Source organism: Pipistrellus kuhlii, unplaced genomic scaffold (assembly GCF_014108245.1).
Source record: "Pipistrellus kuhlii isolate mPipKuh1 unplaced genomic scaffold, mPipKuh1.p scaffold_m20_p_38, whole genome shotgun sequence".
Taxonomy (NCBI): Eukaryota; Metazoa; Chordata; class Mammalia; order Chiroptera; family Vespertilionidae; genus Pipistrellus; species Pipistrellus kuhlii.
Genome location: NW_023425538.1, coordinates 2,175,390 through 2,196,805, shown reverse-complemented (window position 1 = coordinate 2,196,805; position 21,416 = coordinate 2,175,390). Strand labels below are relative to the sequence as shown.

At 41.8% G+C, this 21,416-nt stretch overlaps 1 protein-coding gene and 1 pseudogene across 1 annotated transcript; one reads left to right on the top strand and one right to left on the bottom strand.

Annotated features, from left to right (window-relative positions):
- Positions 1-2,548: 2,548 nt before the first annotated feature.
- LOC118702252 lies at positions 2,549-6,086 on the bottom strand (annotated as a pseudogene).
- Positions 6,087-9,652: 3,566 nt separating this feature from the next.
- Positions 9,653-14,414, top strand: LOC118702226 (galectin-10-like). The gene is made up of 4 exons (XM_036407982.2): positions 9,653-9,682; positions 11,414-11,490; positions 11,992-12,202; positions 14,256-14,414. Exons 1-4 carry the CDS (start codon positions 9,668-9,670, stop codon positions 14,367-14,369), a joined length of 417 nt encoding a protein of 138 aa, XP_036263875.2. The 5' UTR covers positions 9,653-9,667; the 3' UTR covers positions 14,370-14,414.
- Positions 14,415-21,416: the final 7,002 nt, after the last annotated feature.

The window sequence follows — 21,416 nt, the reverse complement described above, 5'->3', positions numbered from 1 at the left end:
GACTCTTCCTGGTTTATATATACAATAGAACCCCTGCTGATTTTCACAGCCATGTGGTATTTGGGTGCCTCTTTGCAGTTCAGGTGCTCTGCAATGAAGGACCCAGTGTGGGGTTGAGATTCCATGTTTTCAGAGGAGAACTCTGCAGCTGAGATATCCACCCAGATTTTCCTGTTGCATGTGAGTGTAGGACCAGCCCTATTAGAGTCTCCCCACTTCCTACCAGTGTCGATGTGGCTTCTTCTGTAAATCCTTGCCCATAAGACTAGTCTTGGTCGGTTATTGAGGTTAATTGTTCTATAGTTTAATTATAATTCCAGTTGGGACCTGGAATGAGGTGAGTGTAACTTCCATCTCCTTCACTGCCATCTTTTTTTCTGGTCACATTAAAAAAAAAATGCACTTGTAGCATGTGATTAAGATTTTAAATTAACGTATGAAACAATTCTTTATCTGATCACCAAATGTTTTTGTTCCCCTCTCTACACTGGAGGTAAATTACATCCAGTCAGATGTTCAAGACATGAAGTCAGACTTTTTTTCTGATTTCTCTCTTTACTCATCCTCAGTTACAATCCAGCAAGTAGTCCTCTAGGCCTTACTACAAATTTCCCTGACTTCGGTAATTTTCTCCTAGCTTTCCACATACTTTCTTTGCCTCAAATGAGGTGAGCTATATGATCACTTAAATTTTGATTGATTCTTCAAAAATTCTACTTGAGAAGCCTATGCTGGTTATCACACCCACCTTAAATGAAAATACCCAATAACTACTCAAAAGGCTTTGCCTAGAAAGAAGTGATAAACGTTTATTCAAGAATCAGAGGGTTTGCAGATGAGAAACATAACTAGGCAATACCCAGAGTGTTCTGAAGATGAAAAAGAGATGAGTTTTTATAGTAAAAGAAATATTCTTGAAAAGAATCAGACCTGCCCTGGCCAGGAGGTTCGGTTACTTGGAGCATCCTCCTGGACACCAAAATGTTGCTGATTTGATTCCAGGTCATGGCACATTTTAGGCTGTAGGTTGAATCCCCAGTCAGGGTGTGTATGAGAGGAAACCTATTGATGCTTTTCTCTCACATGCATGTTCATCTCTGTCTCTTCAACCTTCCTCACATCCTTTTTTCTTCTACCCTGCTGTTCTCTCTCCCTACCTCCCTCCTCTATCTCTAAAATCAATGAAATATCCTAGGGTGAGGATAAAACAAATTGGTCTGAGATGGTAATTCTTAAAAGAGCATTGCTTTGAAGACTGGTTGTTAGTTGATCTGGATACTTGAACATTCTCTCCTTAGTCCTTCAGGGGCTAATCACATGGTTGTCTGGAGGTTTGCTTACATCTACATATTAATGCAGGAATGGAAAGTTCAAGAGATGATGTTCCCAGGCTAATTACAACAAGAATAGAATCATGTTCTCATGACACTTTGTTTTTATGTTTGTAATGTAGCAGCTTGACTATAGTGATTCCATTGTATTTCTTTAAAAAATATATTTTTATTGATTTCAGAGGGAAAGGGAGAGGAAGAGAGAGATGGAAACATCAATGATGAGAGAGAATCATGGATTGGCTGCCCGCTGCACACTCCACAGTGGGGATTGAATCCACAACCTGGGCATATGCCCTGACTGGGAATTGCACCTTCACAGGCAACCACTGAGCCATGCCAGCCAGGCCCCTTTTATTTGTTTACCCTAATCCTCACGTAATATATTAGAAACTTCTCTAGAAAATGAAGCAATCATCATCACTGTTATTGTTTATAATTTATATCTTTACTAATGATAGTAAGCATAGTTTCACAGTTGACAGAATTCTTTATTCTGCAATCCTCTCTACCTATGTATTTTGCTAATTTTTCTCTTGCACAATAATTTTATAATTTAGTTCAAAAGCTTTGTGTATTACACATTATTTCTTAATGTGATTTGAAAACAATCCCTCTTGACTTGGCATTACAACAAAGGTTGGCACAGCTGCTAAATACAGTTTACATTAAGAAGTACTAAGATAGCCCTAGCTGATTTGGCTCAGTGGATAGAGCATCAGTCTGCAGACTGAAGGGTCCCAGGTTTGATTCTGGCCAAGGGCACTTGCCTGGTTGCAGCTCAAACCCCAGTAGGAGGTATGCAGGGGGAAGCCTATCAATGATTCTCTCTCATCTTTGATGTTTCTGTCTCTCTCTCCTCTTCCCTTCCTCTGAAATCAATTAAAAAAATAAATTTAAGAAAAAGAACTACTAAGACATTCATAGCATGTGTTCAAAAGAACTTTTACTTCCTTAGGCTGAATAAACATTTACTGGTAAACATAAGTTGAGGTATTTTTCTATTTACTTCCTTCTTTAAGTCATAAAATCATAAGGAGATATTGAAATAATATTAACCTGAGATTTATCAGGTTCTAAAAATCAATGCTGACTTCTGAGAATTGCTACATCATCTTTAAAAAAAAAAAAACAAGGAAGAAAAGATATTAAACAAATGGTCATAACATCATTTTATTTTATTTTATTTTATTTTATTTTTATTTAGTTATTTTTTCCCTGGAGATGTGAGTTTTATTTGGTCTTGTCTGCCTGGAGGTTTGGTTTGCTCTTGAATGTTCCAGGGTAGAGAGAGACTCGGAGGAAACAGGATGTGGAGGTCTAGTCGGTGTAATCTCCCTCGCTTTCATCTTCACCATCCACAGAGAGAGCAGCATACTTGCTTGCAGAAGTGAAGGAGGCTGGACTTTCTTCAGGTTTTTTTGGCTCAGCTGAAGATAGGGAGTCTTGATCCTTTTTGCCATCTTTCCTCTCTGACTCCTTCCAGTGGTCTTTGTTCCCTCCATCTCCTGGACCATGGTTGGAGCTCCCACTTTGGCCTTTAGGGACACTCACTCCATCATTTTATTTTCATCTTTTCTTGCTGGTCCTTCCTCAGATGGTTGAGCTGGAACCACTTTCCCCCACCACTTGTAGGGGATTCCTGCTCTGTGTCTGTGCTCTGAGATCAAGCAGGAGGGTTAGAACGTGGCTTCACCTAAGCATTCTCCTTTGGTGGAGGGGCTGGCATTACCTTTAGAGGCTGTTCAGGCTTGGGAGGCTTAGAAGTTGGAGAGTGAAAGTCTTCCTCCTTATTGAGTGTTTTTCATTTTCTAGAGACTTCTCTCTTTCCTTCGTGCATTTCTGCCAGATGTGGCTGAGGTGCTGGTCTGTGATAATTCCTTGTCCTGGACCATTCCGTTCCTGAGTTTCTTCACTTTGCCAGCTTGGGTGTCTCTCTCGAGGCTGCTGTTCTAGTTGTGGCTCATCCAGCTGATGCTGCAATCTCTCCTGTTCCTTCTGTAGCCACTCCTCTACTTCTCCTTGTCCAACAGCTGTGTCAACAGGTTTTGCCCCTGCAAAGATAGAGGCTGCTCGACTGGACTGGGAAGGACCAGCAGAGAAATCATCTTCCTTAGGAGTGCTCAAAGGCTTTAGATTCAGTTTGGGCCTTTGGGGGGGACTTTTGTCATCATGCCTGTAATCATCCGGAAAGTAACCACCTCCTGAGCTCCATGATCGATCATCAGGTCTCATATCTGTCCTCAAAGCGGCCCCGCCTCCTCTGTAGTCATCATCCATTCGGTAGTCACTGCCAAATGCTCTTCTGCCACTTCCTATCCTGGGACAAAGCCTCTGTCATAGTCTCTGCTGCCTCTGCCATCATAATGATCCAGGCCACCATATCGAACCATATCCTAGCTCACGATAACTGTCCCGATACCCATCACGGTACTGGTCTGAATAATAACCATCTCAATCTCCATACTTGTCTCAAAAACTATCATCACCTCTTCTAGGTGGGTGGTCATCAAAGCTGTCTGTGGCATGACGGGCCCTCCAGTCTGTATCTGCTTCGTCAGAATCCCAAATTCTATTTCATCCAAAAGAATGATCACCCCTCTCTATCCTGGACTTGATCAGCATCATCCATTTGAATTCTCTTGTTACCTGGAGACTCTTCATTGTGGCTCAGGGCACTGAACAAGGAATCAGGTCCTCAAACTCAGCATAACCAAAACCTTTCAACCTCTCTGGGTTGCTGGGTTCTCCTGGTAAACATACTGCACTGATCTGAGGCCGCCGTGTTGGGAGAGGGAGAGAGAACACAAGGCCATAAAATCATTTTAAAGCATAGACCACAAGCAAGGCATGGGGATGCAACAGTGTGTACACTAGATAAAATCCCTGTCCTGAAACTAATGTAATGTTTCGCATCAATTATCCTTAGAAAAAGAAAGAAAGAATAGAAAGAAAGAAAGATTAAGGAAAAGGCAGGAAACCGTTATAAACGTAAATACTTTCCCTTGTGGGTAGGCCTTGTTAAGGAGTACAGAGCTTGGAGCATATATTACTATGACCACTTTTCCCTCCCTGTGTTGGAGCCACAAAGGTATTTTCTCTGATCTCCATAGTGAAAACCCAGTAGTGTTATTGGAAGTAGAAACATCCCCCAAACAAACGGCTCTACATCCAAATATTTTGGTTTTCATCTTATTTGAAAATCTTCTCCTTGAAATTGCAAGAAAGAAGGCAAGCCCCAAAACCCAGCGTGGTGGTAGAACACAAAGGATACTCAGGCGCCCACAGCCAGGCAAATAGCTTTACTCCTGCAGGAGGGTGAGCACGCACAGGGTCTGGGAACATGCACACATTATGGTTTTATCTCTGAGGCATCCCTCACTGTTGATTGGTCAGAGCTTAGGCTCACATTCTTGTGTGACCGGCTAATTTAAAGGTAATAGGAAGGGGTTGACCTTTGTGGTTTCAACATGGTTGTTGCTTAAACTCCCTTCTTTGGCATAAAAGATGACTTGTTCATCCTCACAATTCCCCCTTTTCTTTGTCTTTCATACATTTTATGATTTATTGTTAAAAGTATTATATATGACTCCTTTACACCCCCCACCCCCATTGACCTCTCCCCAGCCACTCCCGCCCCCAGCACATGCCCTTGCCCTCCTAGAGTCTGTATCAATTTGTTATGCTTAAATGCATGCATGCATACAATCCTCTGGTTTAGGGGTGTCAAACTCAATCAGAGAAGGGGCCAAAATCTAAAATCCAGCCTAAATCGAGGGCCGAATGGTTTACTGAACAGTCATAAACTGTCATTGTGATGGAAACACAGCGGAGTGCAGTGATGACAGCGCGGTGCGGGCCACATTGCAAGGCCTGGCGGGATGGATTTGGCCCGCGGGCCTTGTGTTTGACACATGTGCTCTGGTTGATCACTTACCCCAGGCCCCCACCCTCCTCTGCCTTCCCTCAGAGGCTTGACGATCTGATTGATGCTTCTAAGTATCTGGATCTATTTTTCTTCATCAGTTTATGGAGTTGATTATATTCCACAAATGGGTGAGATCATGTAATATTTATCTTCCTGCAAGTTGTGTGTTTTGCTTAGCATAGTGCTCTCCAGGTTCATCCATGCTGTTGCAAATGGTAACACTTTTTTCTTTCTTTTTCTTTTTCTTTCTTTTTTTTTTTTTTTTTTTTTTAATATTTTTATTGTTTTCAGAGAGGAAGGGAGAGGGAGAGAGAGAAACATCAATGAGGAGAGAGAATGCCTGTTTGGCTGCCTCTTGCACGCCCCCTCTGGGGATGCATCCCACAGCCCAGGCATATGTCCTTGATTTGAATCCATCTGGGACTCGTAGGTTTGCAGGTCAATGCTCTAGCCATTGAGCCAAACTGACCAGGGTAAGAGTTCTTTCTTTCTTTTTTTCTTTCTTTTTTTCTTCTTTTTTTCCAGCAGTGTAGTATTCCATTGTGTAGATGTACCACTGTTTTTTAATCCACTCATCTGATGAGGGGCTCTTAGGGTATTTCCAAATCTTAGCTATGGTAAATTGTGCTGCTATGAACATAGGGGTGCATATATCCTTTCTGATGGATGTTTCTGATTTCTTGGGGTATATTCATAGAAGTGGGATTACTGGGTCAAATGGAAGTCCCATTTTTAATTTTTTGAGGAAACTCCATACTGTTTTCCACAGTGGCTGTATCAGTCTGCTTTCTTACCAGCTGTGTATGAGGGCTCAATTTTCTCCTCATCTTTGCCAGCACTTGTTGTTTGTTGATTTGTTGATGTTAGCCATTCCAAGAGGTGTGAGGTGGTACCTCATTGTTGTTTTGATTTGCATCTCTTGGATGATTAGTGACATTGAGCATTTTTTTTTCATATGCCTCTTGGCCTATTGTATGTCCACTTACTAAAAATGTCTGTTTAGGTTCTTTGCCCATTTTTTTTTTTATTGGATTGTTTATCTTCCTTTTGTTAAGTTGTATGAGTTCCCTGTGAATGTTGGAGATTAAACCCTTATCGGTAATAACATTGGCATATATGTTCTTCCATGCGTGGGCTTTTTAGTTGTTTTGCTGATGGTTTCTTTTTCTGTACATAAGCCTTTTATTTTTGTGTAGTCCCATTTGTTTATTTTCTCCTTAGTTTCTATTGCTCTAGGTGCTGTATTGGTAAAAGATATTACTACAAGTTATATCTGATGTTTTGCTTCCTATGGGTTCTTCTAAGACTTTTATTGTTTCCTGTCTTATGCTTAAGTCCTTTACCCATTTGAGTTCATTTTTGTGTATGGTGTAAGTTGGTGATCTAGTTTCATTTGTTTGCATGTATCTGACCACATTTCCCAGCACCACTTATTGAAGAGACTGTCTTGACTCCATTGGATGCTATTGCCTCCTTTGTCAATTATTAATTGAGCATACTGGCTGGGGTCAATTTCTGGGTTCTCACTTCTGTTCCATTGGTCTATATATCTGTTGTTGTGCCAGGACCAGGCAGTTTTGAGAAGAGTCATACAGCTTGATATCTGGTATTGTGATTCCTCCAACTTTGTCCCCCTTTTCTTATTTAATTCTTTTCTTCAAACTCGGCTACATTCATTGACTTTCATGCTCTGAGGTGTCTAGGAGAAGGAGATTATTTTGCTGTTTGGTCAATGTGGTTTCAATTAACCTTTAAATATGATCCTTCATACATCCCATTACTGTAACTTCTAACATGGTCATCAAAGAGGTGAGTATAGATACCATTATTCTTTTCCATTTTCTGAACCATTGCTCTAGTACCATGGTCGGCAAATTGGGGCTCATGAGCCACATGTGGCACTTTGGCCCCTGTAGTGTGTCTCTTCCACAAAATACCATGACCTGGGCGAGTCTGTTTTGAAGAAGTAGCATTATAAGAGTTTTTTTTTTTAAAAATATATTTTATTGATTTTTTACAGAGAAGAAGGAAGAGAGATAGAGAGCTAGAAAGGTCAATGAGAGAGAAACATCAACCAGCTGCCTCTTGCACACCCCCTACCGGGGATGTGCCTGTAACCAATGTACATGCCCTTGACCGGAATCGAACCTGGGACCTTTCAGTCTGCAGACTGATGCTCTACCACTGAGCCAAACCGGTTTTGGCAGAAGAAGTTTAAGTTTAAAAAATTGGCTCTCAGAAGAAATTTCAGTCATTGTACTATTGATATTTGGCTCTCTTGACTAATGAGTTTGCTGACCACTGCTCTAGTAAATAGGAGAAAGGATCCTCAATTCCAGGATTTTCAGCTAACTCATTAGTTAGAGTTGTTAATCCCCGTAGGGCCTTAGTGATGGTTCCGTTTGGAGCTGTGTTGTCAGAGATGAATGTACCACACTGGCCCCCCAACATTATCCATACTCCTCCTTTTTCTGCCAGAATTATATCCAAGGCCAACCTATTCTCTCAAGATATCCTACTACTGGCATCTAGTTGTTCATCTATTCCTTTAACTGCATCTTGTGAATAGTTAACAATCCTTTGTTGGTTGTAGTAAATATAATTAACCCAACCTCTGTTCTTGTTTAGAGTGGGCCGTCAGAATAGGACAGATTCAAACCCGGCAGCAATCTGATTTCTAGCTTTAAACTCTTTTGGCACTCCTCCTGGAACCCCAATGGGATCAGTGTAAATATGGGGATCAAAGGAGCCCCTGGATTCTCTCTCTTCTTAGTCTGTCTGTCCATTGAAAAAGGTTTACAATAAAGGTTTACAATATGCCAAAGTGAAAGGGATAGTGCACATTCCAGTCTAATTGCTGGGCAACGTCACAGGTAATGGCCCCCCGCCGCATCACCAGCAGACATCAGCACAAAGTATCAACTGTGCAGAATGATTGGCTTTGAGGATACTCGGCCATTTATGCATCCAGATAAATTTCCCCTAAAGTCTGAGTACTGTCCCTCCACCCCCCCCTTGAGAAGGTGTAGTTTATGTCAGAAGTTGCCGGCTGGATTGTTTTAGGGGACCCTTGTTCTTTACCTCTGTTGGATGGGAACAATATGGAGAGAGTCTTACAGGAAGCATTTCCCCACATGGTTTCCTCCTGATACAGGGCAAGCACACATTCTGTCCCGTTACTGTCTGAGGTTCATCTGAATGGAAATGGGACCACTTGGCCCTCTAGCCTTCCTGGCACGCAAGCATAACAGTCTCCCTTATTTAGGGCACATACAGAACATTTAACCCGTTCTACCCAGCCACATGTTTCCTTATATCCTGCCTCCTTTTGCACCATGGTGGCGTGGCAATGTCCTTGGAGGGGCTAAAGTCTCAGACCAAACCTCTTTAGGAGATTTTGTCCTGTGACATCTACTCCCAAATCTAGTCCTAGTCAATCTCTTGGCCTAAATGCTGAAATATCCAAGCCACTGAAGTTTTCTATATTTAAGAAGGAGGGATTAAACTGTAAGTTCTGGAAAGCATAGGGAGGGGTACCTCTATATAGATGTATTTTAGTTGTTAATTGACTAAACTTTTTTAATATGTATTTTATTGATTTTTTACAGAGAGGAAGAGAGAGGGATAGAGAGTTTGAAACATTGATGAGAGAGAAACATCAATCAACTGCCTCCTGCACACTCCACATTGGGGATGTACCTGCAACCAAGGTACATGCTCTTGACCGGAAACGAACCTGGAACCCTTTAGTCTGCAGGCCGACGCTTTATTGACTGAGCCAAAAACGGTTAGGGCTAAAATGACTTTTAAATGTGCTGTTAACTAAATGAGCCATACCGTATTTTCCGGCATATAACACGACCCTCTAATTTTACAGTTAAAAATTCATTTAGCGGCATATCGAGATGTTTTTCGGGATATACTTGGCGTATAAGATGACCTCCGATTTTCGGCTGACTTTTTTTTCCCGTTTCAAAAGTCGTCTTATTCTCCGGAAAATACATTAATTTATTGAAAAGCTTATCATGATTAAATTATAACTTATTAAGTTTTATTATTATAAACAATTTTTCATTTTAATGTCCCATGTTGATTGATGTATGTTGGAAGTTGACCATGGGGGTGAAGCTTAAAGGCTAAAACTGTTTTTCCATTAGGTATTTGTATCTTATATTTGGTTTCATTTCCTTAGTCAATCTAAAGACAAGAACTTCCACACATGTAGTGATTGATTCTATTTGTGATACTCCACCCCTTTTCATGCTGGAAATCTTTCTAGAAGAGGCTTAGAAACTGGAATGAATCCAGAGGGTGGGGCTTCCAGGAATTATTTATAATCTGCTGCTCACAGAGCTCACACACACAACTAGACACAGTTACGAAGAGCTGTTCAACAGAAGACACAACAATGGCAGTGGTACAGGTGAGTAGAAATGACACAGACTTTAGTGATCCCAGGTCCCATAAAGGAAGGAGGAAAGAGTGCAAGATAGTTTAAGATGAAAATATTTGGGGCATTTAGCAGTTGTGAATGTGTGGAAGAGAGACCCTGGGCATATGATGATGGAATCCTGATGGGGAATCTTGTGTTGACCCTGGGCCAGTGTAATCCAATGCCAGCATTTGATGGTGTCTGACTGAGTGTGAACTCTGTTGAGACACTGTGACTTTGTGTGGGAAATAGACAGCTGACTGGGATGAAGGACTGTGTGTGTGGTGCAAGGGTGAGATTGTACATTTGTGTTCATGACTGGTGGAGTATCGTGTGTGTGTGTGTGTGTGTGTGTGTGTGTGTGTGTGAGAGAGAGAGAGAGAGAGAGAGAGAGAGAGAGAGAGAGAGAGAGAGAGAGAGATGCAGCTGGGGCATAGGTTGAGTAACTGTGCATGCCAGTAGGGAATGTTGGCAGGTATGTGATATGGTGAGTCCCATGTCTCAATGTGACTTTGTGTGATTCTCTCTGTGTGTGATAATTTGTGACTGTGTGTTGAAGTGTGGATGTTTGTAGCTGTGTCTGCATGTGAGTGTTCTCCCCTACATGGTAGTGACTGTTAAGTAACGGTATGTCTTTCTGTGTGTATCATTGTGGCTCCTGGTGGGCAGAACTGGAGTCTTGGGGAGTGTGGGTTTCCCAGGACTCCTCCCTGAGCACTAATGAGAGCAGAATGAGTCAGTCCTCAGATGCCTCTTCTCAAGAAACCTGGGGGAGGTGAACTCAGACTGTGGGGCAGGGGATCTCCTGTCTAGGTCAGCACATGGTGACCCCTGCTCCTGCCTCAGGTCTCCTCCCCACGCCAGTCCTTCCTTTGTCCTAACAACAACAACAACAAAATGTGACCTGGCTCTCTGGGGAAGGTGGTTGTGGGACTTGGTTTCAGGGAATGGATCACCTGAAGATGGAAGGAACAAAATCAGCCTCAGTCCAGACAAAGCTAACAGTAGATACCAATGGACAATGTGTAGGTTTCTTTCATTGTTTTCTTCAGTTACTGCCCCCGACCCTGTGTGCAGTACTGGCTGTGTCCTCAGTGACTTGTGCACGTTCCTGAAAGAACATGCACGTCCTTGAAAATTCTGAGGCATATATAGCCCACACACAGGCGTCTCCTTTTTCCATTCTCATTGCCCTCTCCTTTAACAAATGTTTTTCATCGACGTGACTATTTATATTGTTATAGTTTTGTCTTGTCTCTACAGTTTCAGATGGAAAATGATCAGAGGGTGGTACTTCAGAAAGGGCCCTTCCCTTCTGCTAGGTCACCCCTGTTTAGACCCCATACATACTAGTGATCAGGTTAAAGGTTTTACATCTACTAGCTCATGTGTTACTGAGAGCTCCCTCTGAAGTAGGAATTTCTGATAATCCTCCTTCTACTGAGGAGACAAAGGCAAGGAGAATTCAGGTAATTGATCTACAGTCTCACTGCTAGTGAGAGGCCTAATTAGAATCCAGGAAGCCTGGTTCTTGAAAGCTTGCTTTCAATGACAATTCTCTCATTTCTTCACGGACACAGGGTCCTGACTGTGATGAGGGGGGGAGAAGGGGGCCCTCAGAGTTTGTCCTTTGATGTTTATCCTGCTTTGCCACTGGGTGTTGTAGGAGGGGAGACCACACCTGGCTTTGTCCCTCTCATCCACTCTCTTCTCCCATGGCAGGTCCCATACACAAAACTTACATCCTTAAACATTGGTTCTTCAGTGACAATCAAAGGGACACCTGCCGTGTCTTTCAGGTGAGTACTGTGTGGCCTATAGTGGGAAAACGAAGTGAGGTTCATGCATGAGTGACACTGAGATGTGTAATTAGCATAATGATAGCAAATACAGTTGCATTTCCTGGAGACCCATCTGGTGCCAGGATTAAAACCTACAGGTGCATGTCTGTGGGTAAGTGTTGAAGTCTGGGGGCTGGGGTCACTCAGGCATTGGAATTGAGGTTTGTCATCAAAGGACACAGCAGTATTTCCAGGGCATGAAAAGTAACCCCAGGCCAGTGACTGCTGCTCGGTGTGAGACCTGGGCTAAGAGTTGAGGCATCTCTCCAGCCAGGGCAGGACAAGCTGAAGCACCCCACTGGGACACATACTGCAGTGTCACCCAGGAAGGCCTTCCTTCCCCCAGCAGGAGTTGGGAAGGGTGTGTGTGTGTGTGTGTGTGTGTGTGTGTGTGTGTGTGTGAAAAGTGGGCCCTATGAAGAAGGGTCCTGCTCCACATGCTTTGTGCTTTGCCTTCAGCATGAGACCAGAACTGCAGGTGGATTTCCACACTGGAACTCAAGAGGACTCAGACATTGCCTTCTCTTTCCGAGTGTACTTTGGCAACTGTGTGGTGATGAACAGCCGTCAGTTTGGGGACTGGAAATCAGAGGAGAAATACGAGGGTATGCCTTTTGTGGATGGCCAACCATTTGAGCTGTGCATCTCGGTGCTTCAAAATGAGTACCAGGTGAGTGTACCCAGGAGCATCCACTACATGGGCTGTACGGGCTGTCAGAGGAGCACACAGCTCTCCCTGGCCTGGCCCTCAGAGTCACTTGTGGTTCATCTCCTGCCCCTCTCATCACAGAGCACCCTCTGCTTGTACTGCCATGCTCAGGGCAAAATCAGCACACATGCCTTATTCTCCATCATGGAAAATTTCCTCCATTTTCACTTGCAGCCATGTGTGCTCTCATTCTTTCAGTTTTCATGTAGGAGATTGTTAAAATATGCACATAAGTAATTATAATTAGTTTACAATTGAGTGTTTTTACATTCCTAAATCCAGTCCCTCTCTCCAGAGCAACAATTACTAGTCCTTTTGTGCTCTTTATTGAAATACTATATGCTTGTACAACTCTATTATCTACTTATCTATCTCTCTATCTCTCTATCTATTTATCTATCATCTATCATCATGTATCTGTATATGCTTTTGTTTCCTTTTAAATAAATGATGTTACAAGTATTTCTAGTAATCACACATTGAGGACAAGTGTTTATTTGTTGTAAAAAAAAAAAAAAAAGTATGTTAGATGCTCTAGCTCTGTGGATGGCAAACTGGCTCGTGAGCCACATGCGGCTCTTTTGCCCCTTCCACAAAATACCACGGTCTGGGCAAATCTATTTTGAAGAAGTGACATTAGAAAAAGTTTAAGTTTAAAAATTTGGCTCTCAAAAGAAATTTCAATCATTGTACTGTTGATATTTGGCTCTGTTGACTTATGAGTTTGCCGACTACTGCTCTCGCTGGTTTGTCTAAGTGGATAGAGCATCAGCCAGCAGACTGAAGGGTCCTGATTTTATTGGGTCATGAGCACATATCTAGATTGCAGGCTGCTTCCTGTACAGGCCCTGGTCAAGACTCATGCAGGAGACAACCATCGATGGGTTTCTCTCTGTCTTTCCCTCTCTCTTCCAACTCTCTTAAAAATTAATGAAAAAAATATCCTCAGGTGAGAATTTAAAAACTATATAATAAAAAATAATTACAAAAAATGTATGTTAGAGAAATCATTCTGCTTGTGATGTTTTCACATTATTTAATGTTCACCTAATATTCCAATAGAAGTATTCTCAGAACGATTTAACTTGACCCTTATTCATGCATATTTGGGTGGTTTCCATATTTTGCTTTCATGAATGAAGCTGCATTCTATATAACATTTTTGTTATTATCAACCTCTCAATGCGAATATGAAAGGACAAATTCAGAGAAATGGAACAGCTGATTGGAAAAGAGTGTGCAATTTAAATTTGAAAAACTAAGACCTTAAAAAGTTGACTTTCTTCCATAGGCATGGTAATGAAGTGTATATTTAAAAATTCTGACTTTTCTAAATGGAGAAGCAAAATATTCACATCTTATTATGATTGAAGCCAGGTATCTTTTCATATGCTTGTAAGCTGATTTAAATTATCCTCATTTAAAATCATATATACAACTCTACCTCTTTAGGAATACTGAAGCCCTAGCCATTTTGGCTCAGTGGATAGAGTGTCAGCCCTCAGACTACAGGATCCTGGGTTCAGTTACAGTAAAGGGCACATACCTGGGTTGCAAGTATGATATTTGGCTCTGATGTGTCTCTCTCACATTGATGTTTCTCTCTCTCTCTCCCTCCCTCCCCTTCCACTCTGTCTAAAAAGCAATGGAAATAAATATCCTCAGGTGAGGATTTAAAAAAAAGAAAGGAAGGATACAGACACTCAGGATTTATGAGACACAGTTCATGGCACTTGAAAATCTTCTAAGCTAGAGGGAAGGCCTGGCCGACATAGACAATGCAACAGAAAGTGGTAGCTCTTCAATGGAGGAATAAGGGAATCACAGAAAATAGAGTAAACAACTGTCTGAAATAGTCGCAAAATGTAGGTTATAAAATGAAGCAAGTCTACTGGCTTTTGAAGTGTGACGGAAAGTTTCTGGGTGGATGGTGTGTTTATGGGGCAGAAATAGGAAGAAAGATGGTAAGTTTGTTTGGTGGCATACTGTATTTATGATACATTTTCCCTTCCAGATAAAGATAAATGGCCGTCAATGTTACACATTTTCCCATCGACTCCCACCAAATACTGTGAAGATGATCCAGGTGTGGAGAGATGTCTCCCTGACTTCCGTGATTGTCCAGTAGAGAAGGATGTGACCAGAATTCCCATTGTCAAGGAGATCCCTCCACCTAAGAGATGCTGTGATTGCCAGAGCTCGCTAACAACATGGGTTCTCACCCTTCCCCCACACTTGGTCATTAAACTTCTGAGAACTTAAAAAAGAGTTGCTTGATGTTTCTGAGGGGGAAAGAGAAAAAATGTTAAGTGCTCAACATTAAGAGGGGCATGAGAGTACTGAGGGAGAGGTCAAGGAATCAAAGAGGATAAATATTTCTCAGACACAAGGAGTGATAGGGTCATGAGATGTCTGAGAAGACATTGGTGACAATATCCTTATGTAGTACTTAGGATATGTCAGACACTCTGGACACTCTAAAGCAAAATCCTTCCCCAATTTCAGTCAACTAAACCAAGATATTAGATATCTGGCTCAAGCCACAAAGCTATTGGTAGTTGGGGAAGGAACTTTGTATTTGGAGAGCAATCAGGTGAGATTTCTTAAATTTTCTTTTATTCCAAGGATGTTGAATATATATTATCACTGTGCCTGGCCCTGTGTGAGCTGCACTGGGGAGAATAAAGAAAATGACAAGGCCAGCACTTAAAAAGTTTTCATCCCAGAAGTAGTTGGAAAACCAAAAAGATTTACCTCAAAGAATCTCTTTTTTCTTGTACTCAAACAATTGCAAGATTTTTTAAAGTTATGTGGGCAGAAACGTGGACATGTTTGGTAATGAACGGTTCTGATTGTATTGATAGATCAGGGAGGATAAAATTGTTGTTAAAACAAGGAAATTTATACACATGATGCAGTGACCTGACACTGTTGTGATGGCCCACAGAATGGTTGCAGAATAACAAACCTCTCCAACATACGTTGTTGTAAAACAATAACTCATTATTATGCCTCCCAGGTTTGCAGGTGTCCTGCACTCATGTGGGTAGTGTATTTTGTGGCCTTAATTGGATTGTAGCAGGAAGTTGAGTTTTCTGATGGGTGCTTTCCCCATGTCTCACACTTCACATGAGTTGGATGAAAGAGCTGGGGGCTGGTTGGTTCTTTCTCTTCACACAACCTTCATAGCTGTTTTAGACCTCATCAGCTCACTTAAGTTTCATGGCTGCCATAGTGATTCCTTGAAAAGGCCCAAGCAGAAGGTGCAAGGTATGATAGGACCTAACTCTAGAAGCCATGCATTGCCACTCCCTTCACATCCTAGTGTTCAAAGGTGAGACAGAAAGACAGAGAGACAGCCATAATAATGTGGAGGAGACTATACTAGAGCATGGGTATGTTGACTTGTGGTTCATAGAAATCATCCTAAGAGACTAGCTACTGCTCCACCATCAGGTCCCAGAGACAGTTACGCTTCACACATACCCAAAACACAGACCACTTTCTAAGGAATTTTCAGATGTAAGGCAATTACAGGAACAAGCCTGGGACACAAGTCCAGCATCTCATCATCAAAACCAGGGCCTGGTGCTCATGAAGTGAACTGAGTATAAACTTCTCCTAATATGTGCACTAAAGAGACAAAATACTGCCTCATACATGGCCGACATAGATGCTGAAACAGACATAAAGATGCAACCCACAATTCTATTTTAACAGGCAGCCTCAGGAGATGTATAGCAGCCACTGCTTCGTGGTTTTCATATCTGAAAACCAGCCAGGTTCATATCTACCGTTTTCTTTAGAATTGTTACTCTGCGTCAATAGCATGCACCCTCCTTTCTCAGCTTCTTTGAGTTCCTGCCTAGATGTCAGAATGACTATTTTAAGGGCTCTGATAACCAGCCTCTTAGCAAGTCTGGAGAATAATTTAAGAGACATACTTAGGAGAGATTATTCATAAAAATAGACTACGGCAGATTTAAGAAAGTCTTCTGGAAATAGCCTCTTTCTCCACAAGGACTACCTTGGGCATCAATCACATGATCTCTCACCATGTCCATTGCCACAGCTTCTTCTTCAACTCCAACCTTCTTAACTGAAATGCTTCTTTCCTTAGTCTTCCTCCAACCTAACATCCAGGAGCCTTGAAGTGGCAACATATTGCTAACGGCACTGTTCAGCCTTTCTTCTGGGTTTCATTTCACTCTGGAATAAAATTCTCCCCCCCAAACACTACTTATAAACTCTTGAGTTTTGATGAGGCACAATCTTTTCCTTTCATTTTTTCTGTCTTCATTTTGGTCCCTTCTGCATTTTGTTTATGGATCCTAGGACCTCATCATATTTTAGGGAATTAGGTAATTCTTGCACTAAGTGGATGAAAACTATCCTGGGGCCCTTGGCTTGGTCAGCAGAATATGAGTTAGATTTCATATGTACTTTCCCCTTGGCTGGTGGTCATCTGATTGGAATAACCTAGCCAACTCTACCTGGTGGCCCTGCTAAACAAACTCAAAATAATTGCCCTGTCTTTGATGATATTGGTCAACTCAGTCCACTTTCCATGGAGTATTCCATTCAACTTTATCTTTTGTGCTCGTGGTGCCATTAGTGATGTCTCAGCTACTAAGATATGACATATTGTAGTGGGAAGTAGAGTTTTCTGATGGGTGCTTTCCTCCACCCATCAGTCAGCAGTCATTGTTCCTCAAGAAATCTTTGAAGTGTCCTGGGAACTTTTCTGATCCCATTTTTCTCAATCTTCCTCAATCCAAATCGCCCAGGAGATAAGACATATCTCAAAAACAGGAAGACATTCCTAGAACTTAAAGCCATCGCTTCCCATTTCTCCTCACTTCCCTTCCCTTCCCCTCTTCCCTCCCCTCTCCTCTCCTTCCCTCCCTCCCCTCCCCTCCCCTCCCCTCCCCTCCCCTCCCCTCCCCTCCCCTCTCCTCTCCTCTCCTCTCCTCTCCTCTCCTCTCCTCTCCTCTCCTCTCCTCTCCTCTCCTCCCTCTCCTCTCTCCTCTCCTCTCTTTTCCTCTCTTCTCTCTCTCTCTCTTTTTTTTCCTGTTCTCTACTATTCATATCTCGGTTTTTGTTCATCCATGACTGATCTGATATCTTCAAAGCAGTCAGTTCTGTTCTAATACTGTCCTCGACAACCAAGTCTGCAAAAGCTTTCCTTTCTGTGGTGCTGTCCGTGGTGCTGACGAATGGGATGAGAGGAGGTTAGCGCTTTCTTTCCAAGTGAAGGGCTGGACAGGCAGAATAAGAAGGCTTTTATTTTATTTTATTTTATTTTATTTATTTCATTTCATTTCATTTCATTTTATTCTTTAAATACACAACTCATCACTCAATATCTCTTTGATGGACGAAGCATAAATTTACTTTAGATTTTTCTTACCAAAAAAAAAAAAAAAAAAAATCTGATTTCAGGGTTTTCTAACAGGAATTCATGCAACAGAGTGTGAGCCTAGAGAAATACTCAATGTTCATCAGTATTTCATTTACAGACCATGAAATAATTATTAAAATAGTTTACCAGTGTTTTTCCAAAGGAACCAAGATGCTGTAAATGTTCAAAAAAATTTAAATATATTTGTTTGTTTTTGAAAGTAGTAAGGAATTTTATTGTCAAAACAAGTAAGAGATATGAGATTAACAGAAGACACAATAAATTAATTGTTATCATCCTTTGAGACTCCAGAGCCTCTCAGTGGAAGGCTGAGCCCAGCTCCCTATGTAGACATGACCCCTCCAAAGCAAGAACCGCAGAGATCTGAGACAGTGTTCAGGACAAGGGCCGAACATGTCCATGGTGAGTTCTGTGCTTATGCAGGTCTGAGGCACGTTTGGGGGGCAATGGTTGCATATAGAACAGTTTTTCATCCTTCCACGTGGCTCTTGGAAAAAATTTCAGGTTTAGGTGACACTTGTTTCACACGAACACTGGAATATGGTTACCACCTGTATGTATTTATTTTATTTTATTTCCTATATTTATTTTTAAAAACCTTAGCATCCATCAATCTATACCAAAGTAGTAGGCTTAATTTTCTCCCTTAGAAACTTTCCTACAGAATTAGGATTTAACTTACTCTTACTTTAAAGTGCAGCAGAGGATATGTAAAATTTGTGTTTGTTGACTTGTGAAAGAGAAGCACTGCCCAGCAGAACTGCCCTGGAGGCATCACAGTAAGAACGGGCTCTGCCTGAAAGCCATAGTGAAGGCTCCGGTCTCCACTCAGGAGAAGGGTCCCTGCCAACTCTCGCTTTTCTTCGTGTCCAGATCTCAAACTGATCATAGGTCCCTGCACCCACAAGGATGGAGCACACAGCACCAGCCCTAAGAGGACCAGAGACCAGTCAGTGAGCACCTCTACTTCCTGACTTGCCTGGGCCCTTGCTGACCCTAGTCTTTAAAGGGATCAAGAAGCCTTGGCTTGGGAGCAACCCCAGTATTATTTACTTTGTAAGCAACAATCAAGTTCTTGTCTAGGCTAAAAAATACAAAAATAGGTGATGAGGCCCCCATATATCACTGCTGAGATGATTTAGTCTAACTTTATTTTTTCTTTTCTTTTTTTTTGTTTAATGTGCCTATGATATATAATAGTACATATATCTTTCCCCCCCACATTTACCTTCTCCCATCCTCCCCTACCCCTTGTTGCATGCCCTCATCCCATCCACCCCCAGTGTCTTGTGTCCATTGGTTGTGCTTATATGCATGCATACAAGTCCTTTGGTTGATCTCTCCCTCCTCCTCCTCAACACTCCGTAGCCTTCCTGCTGTAATTTGACAGTCTGTTCAGTGCTTTACTGCCTCTGTATCTATCTTTTTGTTCATCCAGTTATAATGTTCTTTATTTTTCCATAAATGAGTGAGATCATGTGGTATTTTTCTTTCATTGCCTGGCTTATTTCACTTAACATAATGCTCTCCAGATCCATCCATACTGCTTTAAATTGTAAGGATTCTTTCTTTATTCCATTGTGCAGATTTACCATAGTTTTCTAATCCACTCATCTGCTGGTGGGCATTTAGGCTGTTTCCAAATCTTAGCTATGGTAAATTTTGCTGCTATGAACATAGGGGTCCATATATCCTTTCTGATTGGTGTTTATAGTTTCTTGAGATATAGTCCTAGAAGTGGGATTACTGGGTCAAATGTGAGTTCCATTTTTTAGTTTTTTGAGGAAACTTCATACTGTTCTCCACAGTGGCTGCACCAGTCTGCATTCCCACAGCAGTGCATGAGGGTTCCTTAAAAATTTTTTTTAAAAAAAAAAATCTTTATTGTTCAGATTATTACATATATTCCTCTTCCCCCCACCCCGATAGGTCCCCTCCACCAGATTCCCCACTTTACCCCATACCCCTACCCCCGCCACTGTCTTCATTCATTGGTGTAAGATTTTTGTCCAATTTCTTCCAGAACCCCTCACACACTTTCCCCTGAGACTTGTCTGTCCACTCCCCCTCTATGCTCCTGATTCCATCATATTCACCAGTTTATTCTGTTCATCCGATCTTCTATTCACTTGATTTTTAGATTCACTTGTTGATAGACATGTATTTGATGTTCATAATTTTTATCTTTACCTTTTTCTTCTTTCTCCTCTTCTTAAAGAATACCTTTCAGCATTTCATATAATACTGATTTGGTGTTGATGAACTTTAATTTTTTCTTATCTGTGAAGCTCTTTATGTGACCTCAATTCTAAATGATAGCTTTGCTGGGTAATCTGGGCTGTAGGTTCTTGCTGTTCATTACTTCAAATATTTCTTGCAACTACCTTCCGACCTGCATAGTTTGTTGAGAAATTAGCTGACAGTCATATGGGTGCTCCCTTGTAGGCAATTGACTGTTTTCCTCTTGCTGCTTTTAATATTCTCTCTTTGTCTTTTGCCCTTGGCATTTTTATTATGATGTGTCTTTGTGTGGTCCTCTTTGGATTCTTTTTGTTTGGGGTACTGTATGCTTCCTGAACTTGTAAGTCTATTCTTTCACCAGGTAGGGAAAATTTTCTGTCATTATTTCTTCTAATAGGTTTTCAATATTTTGCTCTCTCTCTTCTTCTGGTACCCCAACAATTCAGATGTTGGTACGCTTGAAGTTGTCCCATAGGCTTCTTACACTATCTTCATATTTTGGATTCCCTTTGCCTTTTGTTTTTTTGGATGGGTGTCTTTTGCTTCCTCATGTTTCAAATTTTTTATTTGATTCTTGGGGTCCTCTGATCTAATGTTGAATTTCTGTGTATTCTTTATTTCAGACAGTGTATGCTTAATTTCTGACTGGTCCTTGTCCATTTTTTTTTGGCATTCTCACTAAGATCTTTAAAGGTCTCACTAAGTTCCTCAGAGGTTTTTAGCAGATTCTTGAGTAACCTTATAAATGTGGTTTTGAACTTTTATGTCCAGTCTTTGCTTTCTTACATTTCTTTCATTTGTGATCTGCCTCTTCGTTTCTGCATTTTAGCTGCTTTCCCTGAGTTGATGGAGTGGCTTTGTATGCGAGATTTCCTTTGGGCCCAGTGGCTCTGCCTCCCCAGTTACCTGAGGTGGACACTCTTGGCGCCCGCTTTATGGGCTGCACAGACTTGTTGTAGTTAAACCTTGATTGTTGTTGTTATCACTGGGTAGAGTTGACCTCCAGGCCAATTGGCTGTGAGGATCAGCTGTGTCTACACTGGGAGAGCTTCTATGCTCAGTTTGGATGGGGCAGGGTTTCAGGGCAGAGAAGGCAGCCTTGGTTTTCCAGTTTGGGTCTCAGTGACCCCCGGCAATGGCTGCACGCACCTCTGAGAGAAAACTGCTCTTGTGTTCTGTCCACTGCCAAACAGTCCAGTTTCTCCCCAAATGACTGTGGGTACCCAAAGTTTCACCTGGAGCGAGTATGTGTAGTTGGGAGGCTTTGTTTCCCTCCAGAATTAGAAAGACAGCCACATGTTCAACTGCCCAAGCCCTCTGCGTGCTTGCACTTCCTTACCTGTTTTTCTGCTGTTCCTCTGGGTCTCCGTGCCCCATGGCAAGAGCTACAAGCACCTCTGGAATTGGAGTACAATGCAGTCAGGAAGCCCTGTTTCCCTCCAGAACTATGAAAGCAGCCACATATCCACTGCCCAGCCTTTCCTCTTGCGTACATCTATGTGCGTCTTCCAA

Excerpts from the sequence above, each read along its gene's own strand:
- LOC118702226 (XM_036407982.2), top strand. Across the intron at positions 11,491-11,991 it reads ACACCTGCCGTGTCTTTCAG|CATGAGACCAGAACTGCAGG; the intron begins GTGAGTACTGTG and ends CTTTGCCTTCAG. Across the intron at positions 12,203-14,255 it reads TGCTTCAAAATGAGTACCAG|ATAAAGATAAATGGCCGTCA; the intron begins GTGAGTGTACCC and ends TTTCCCTTCCAG.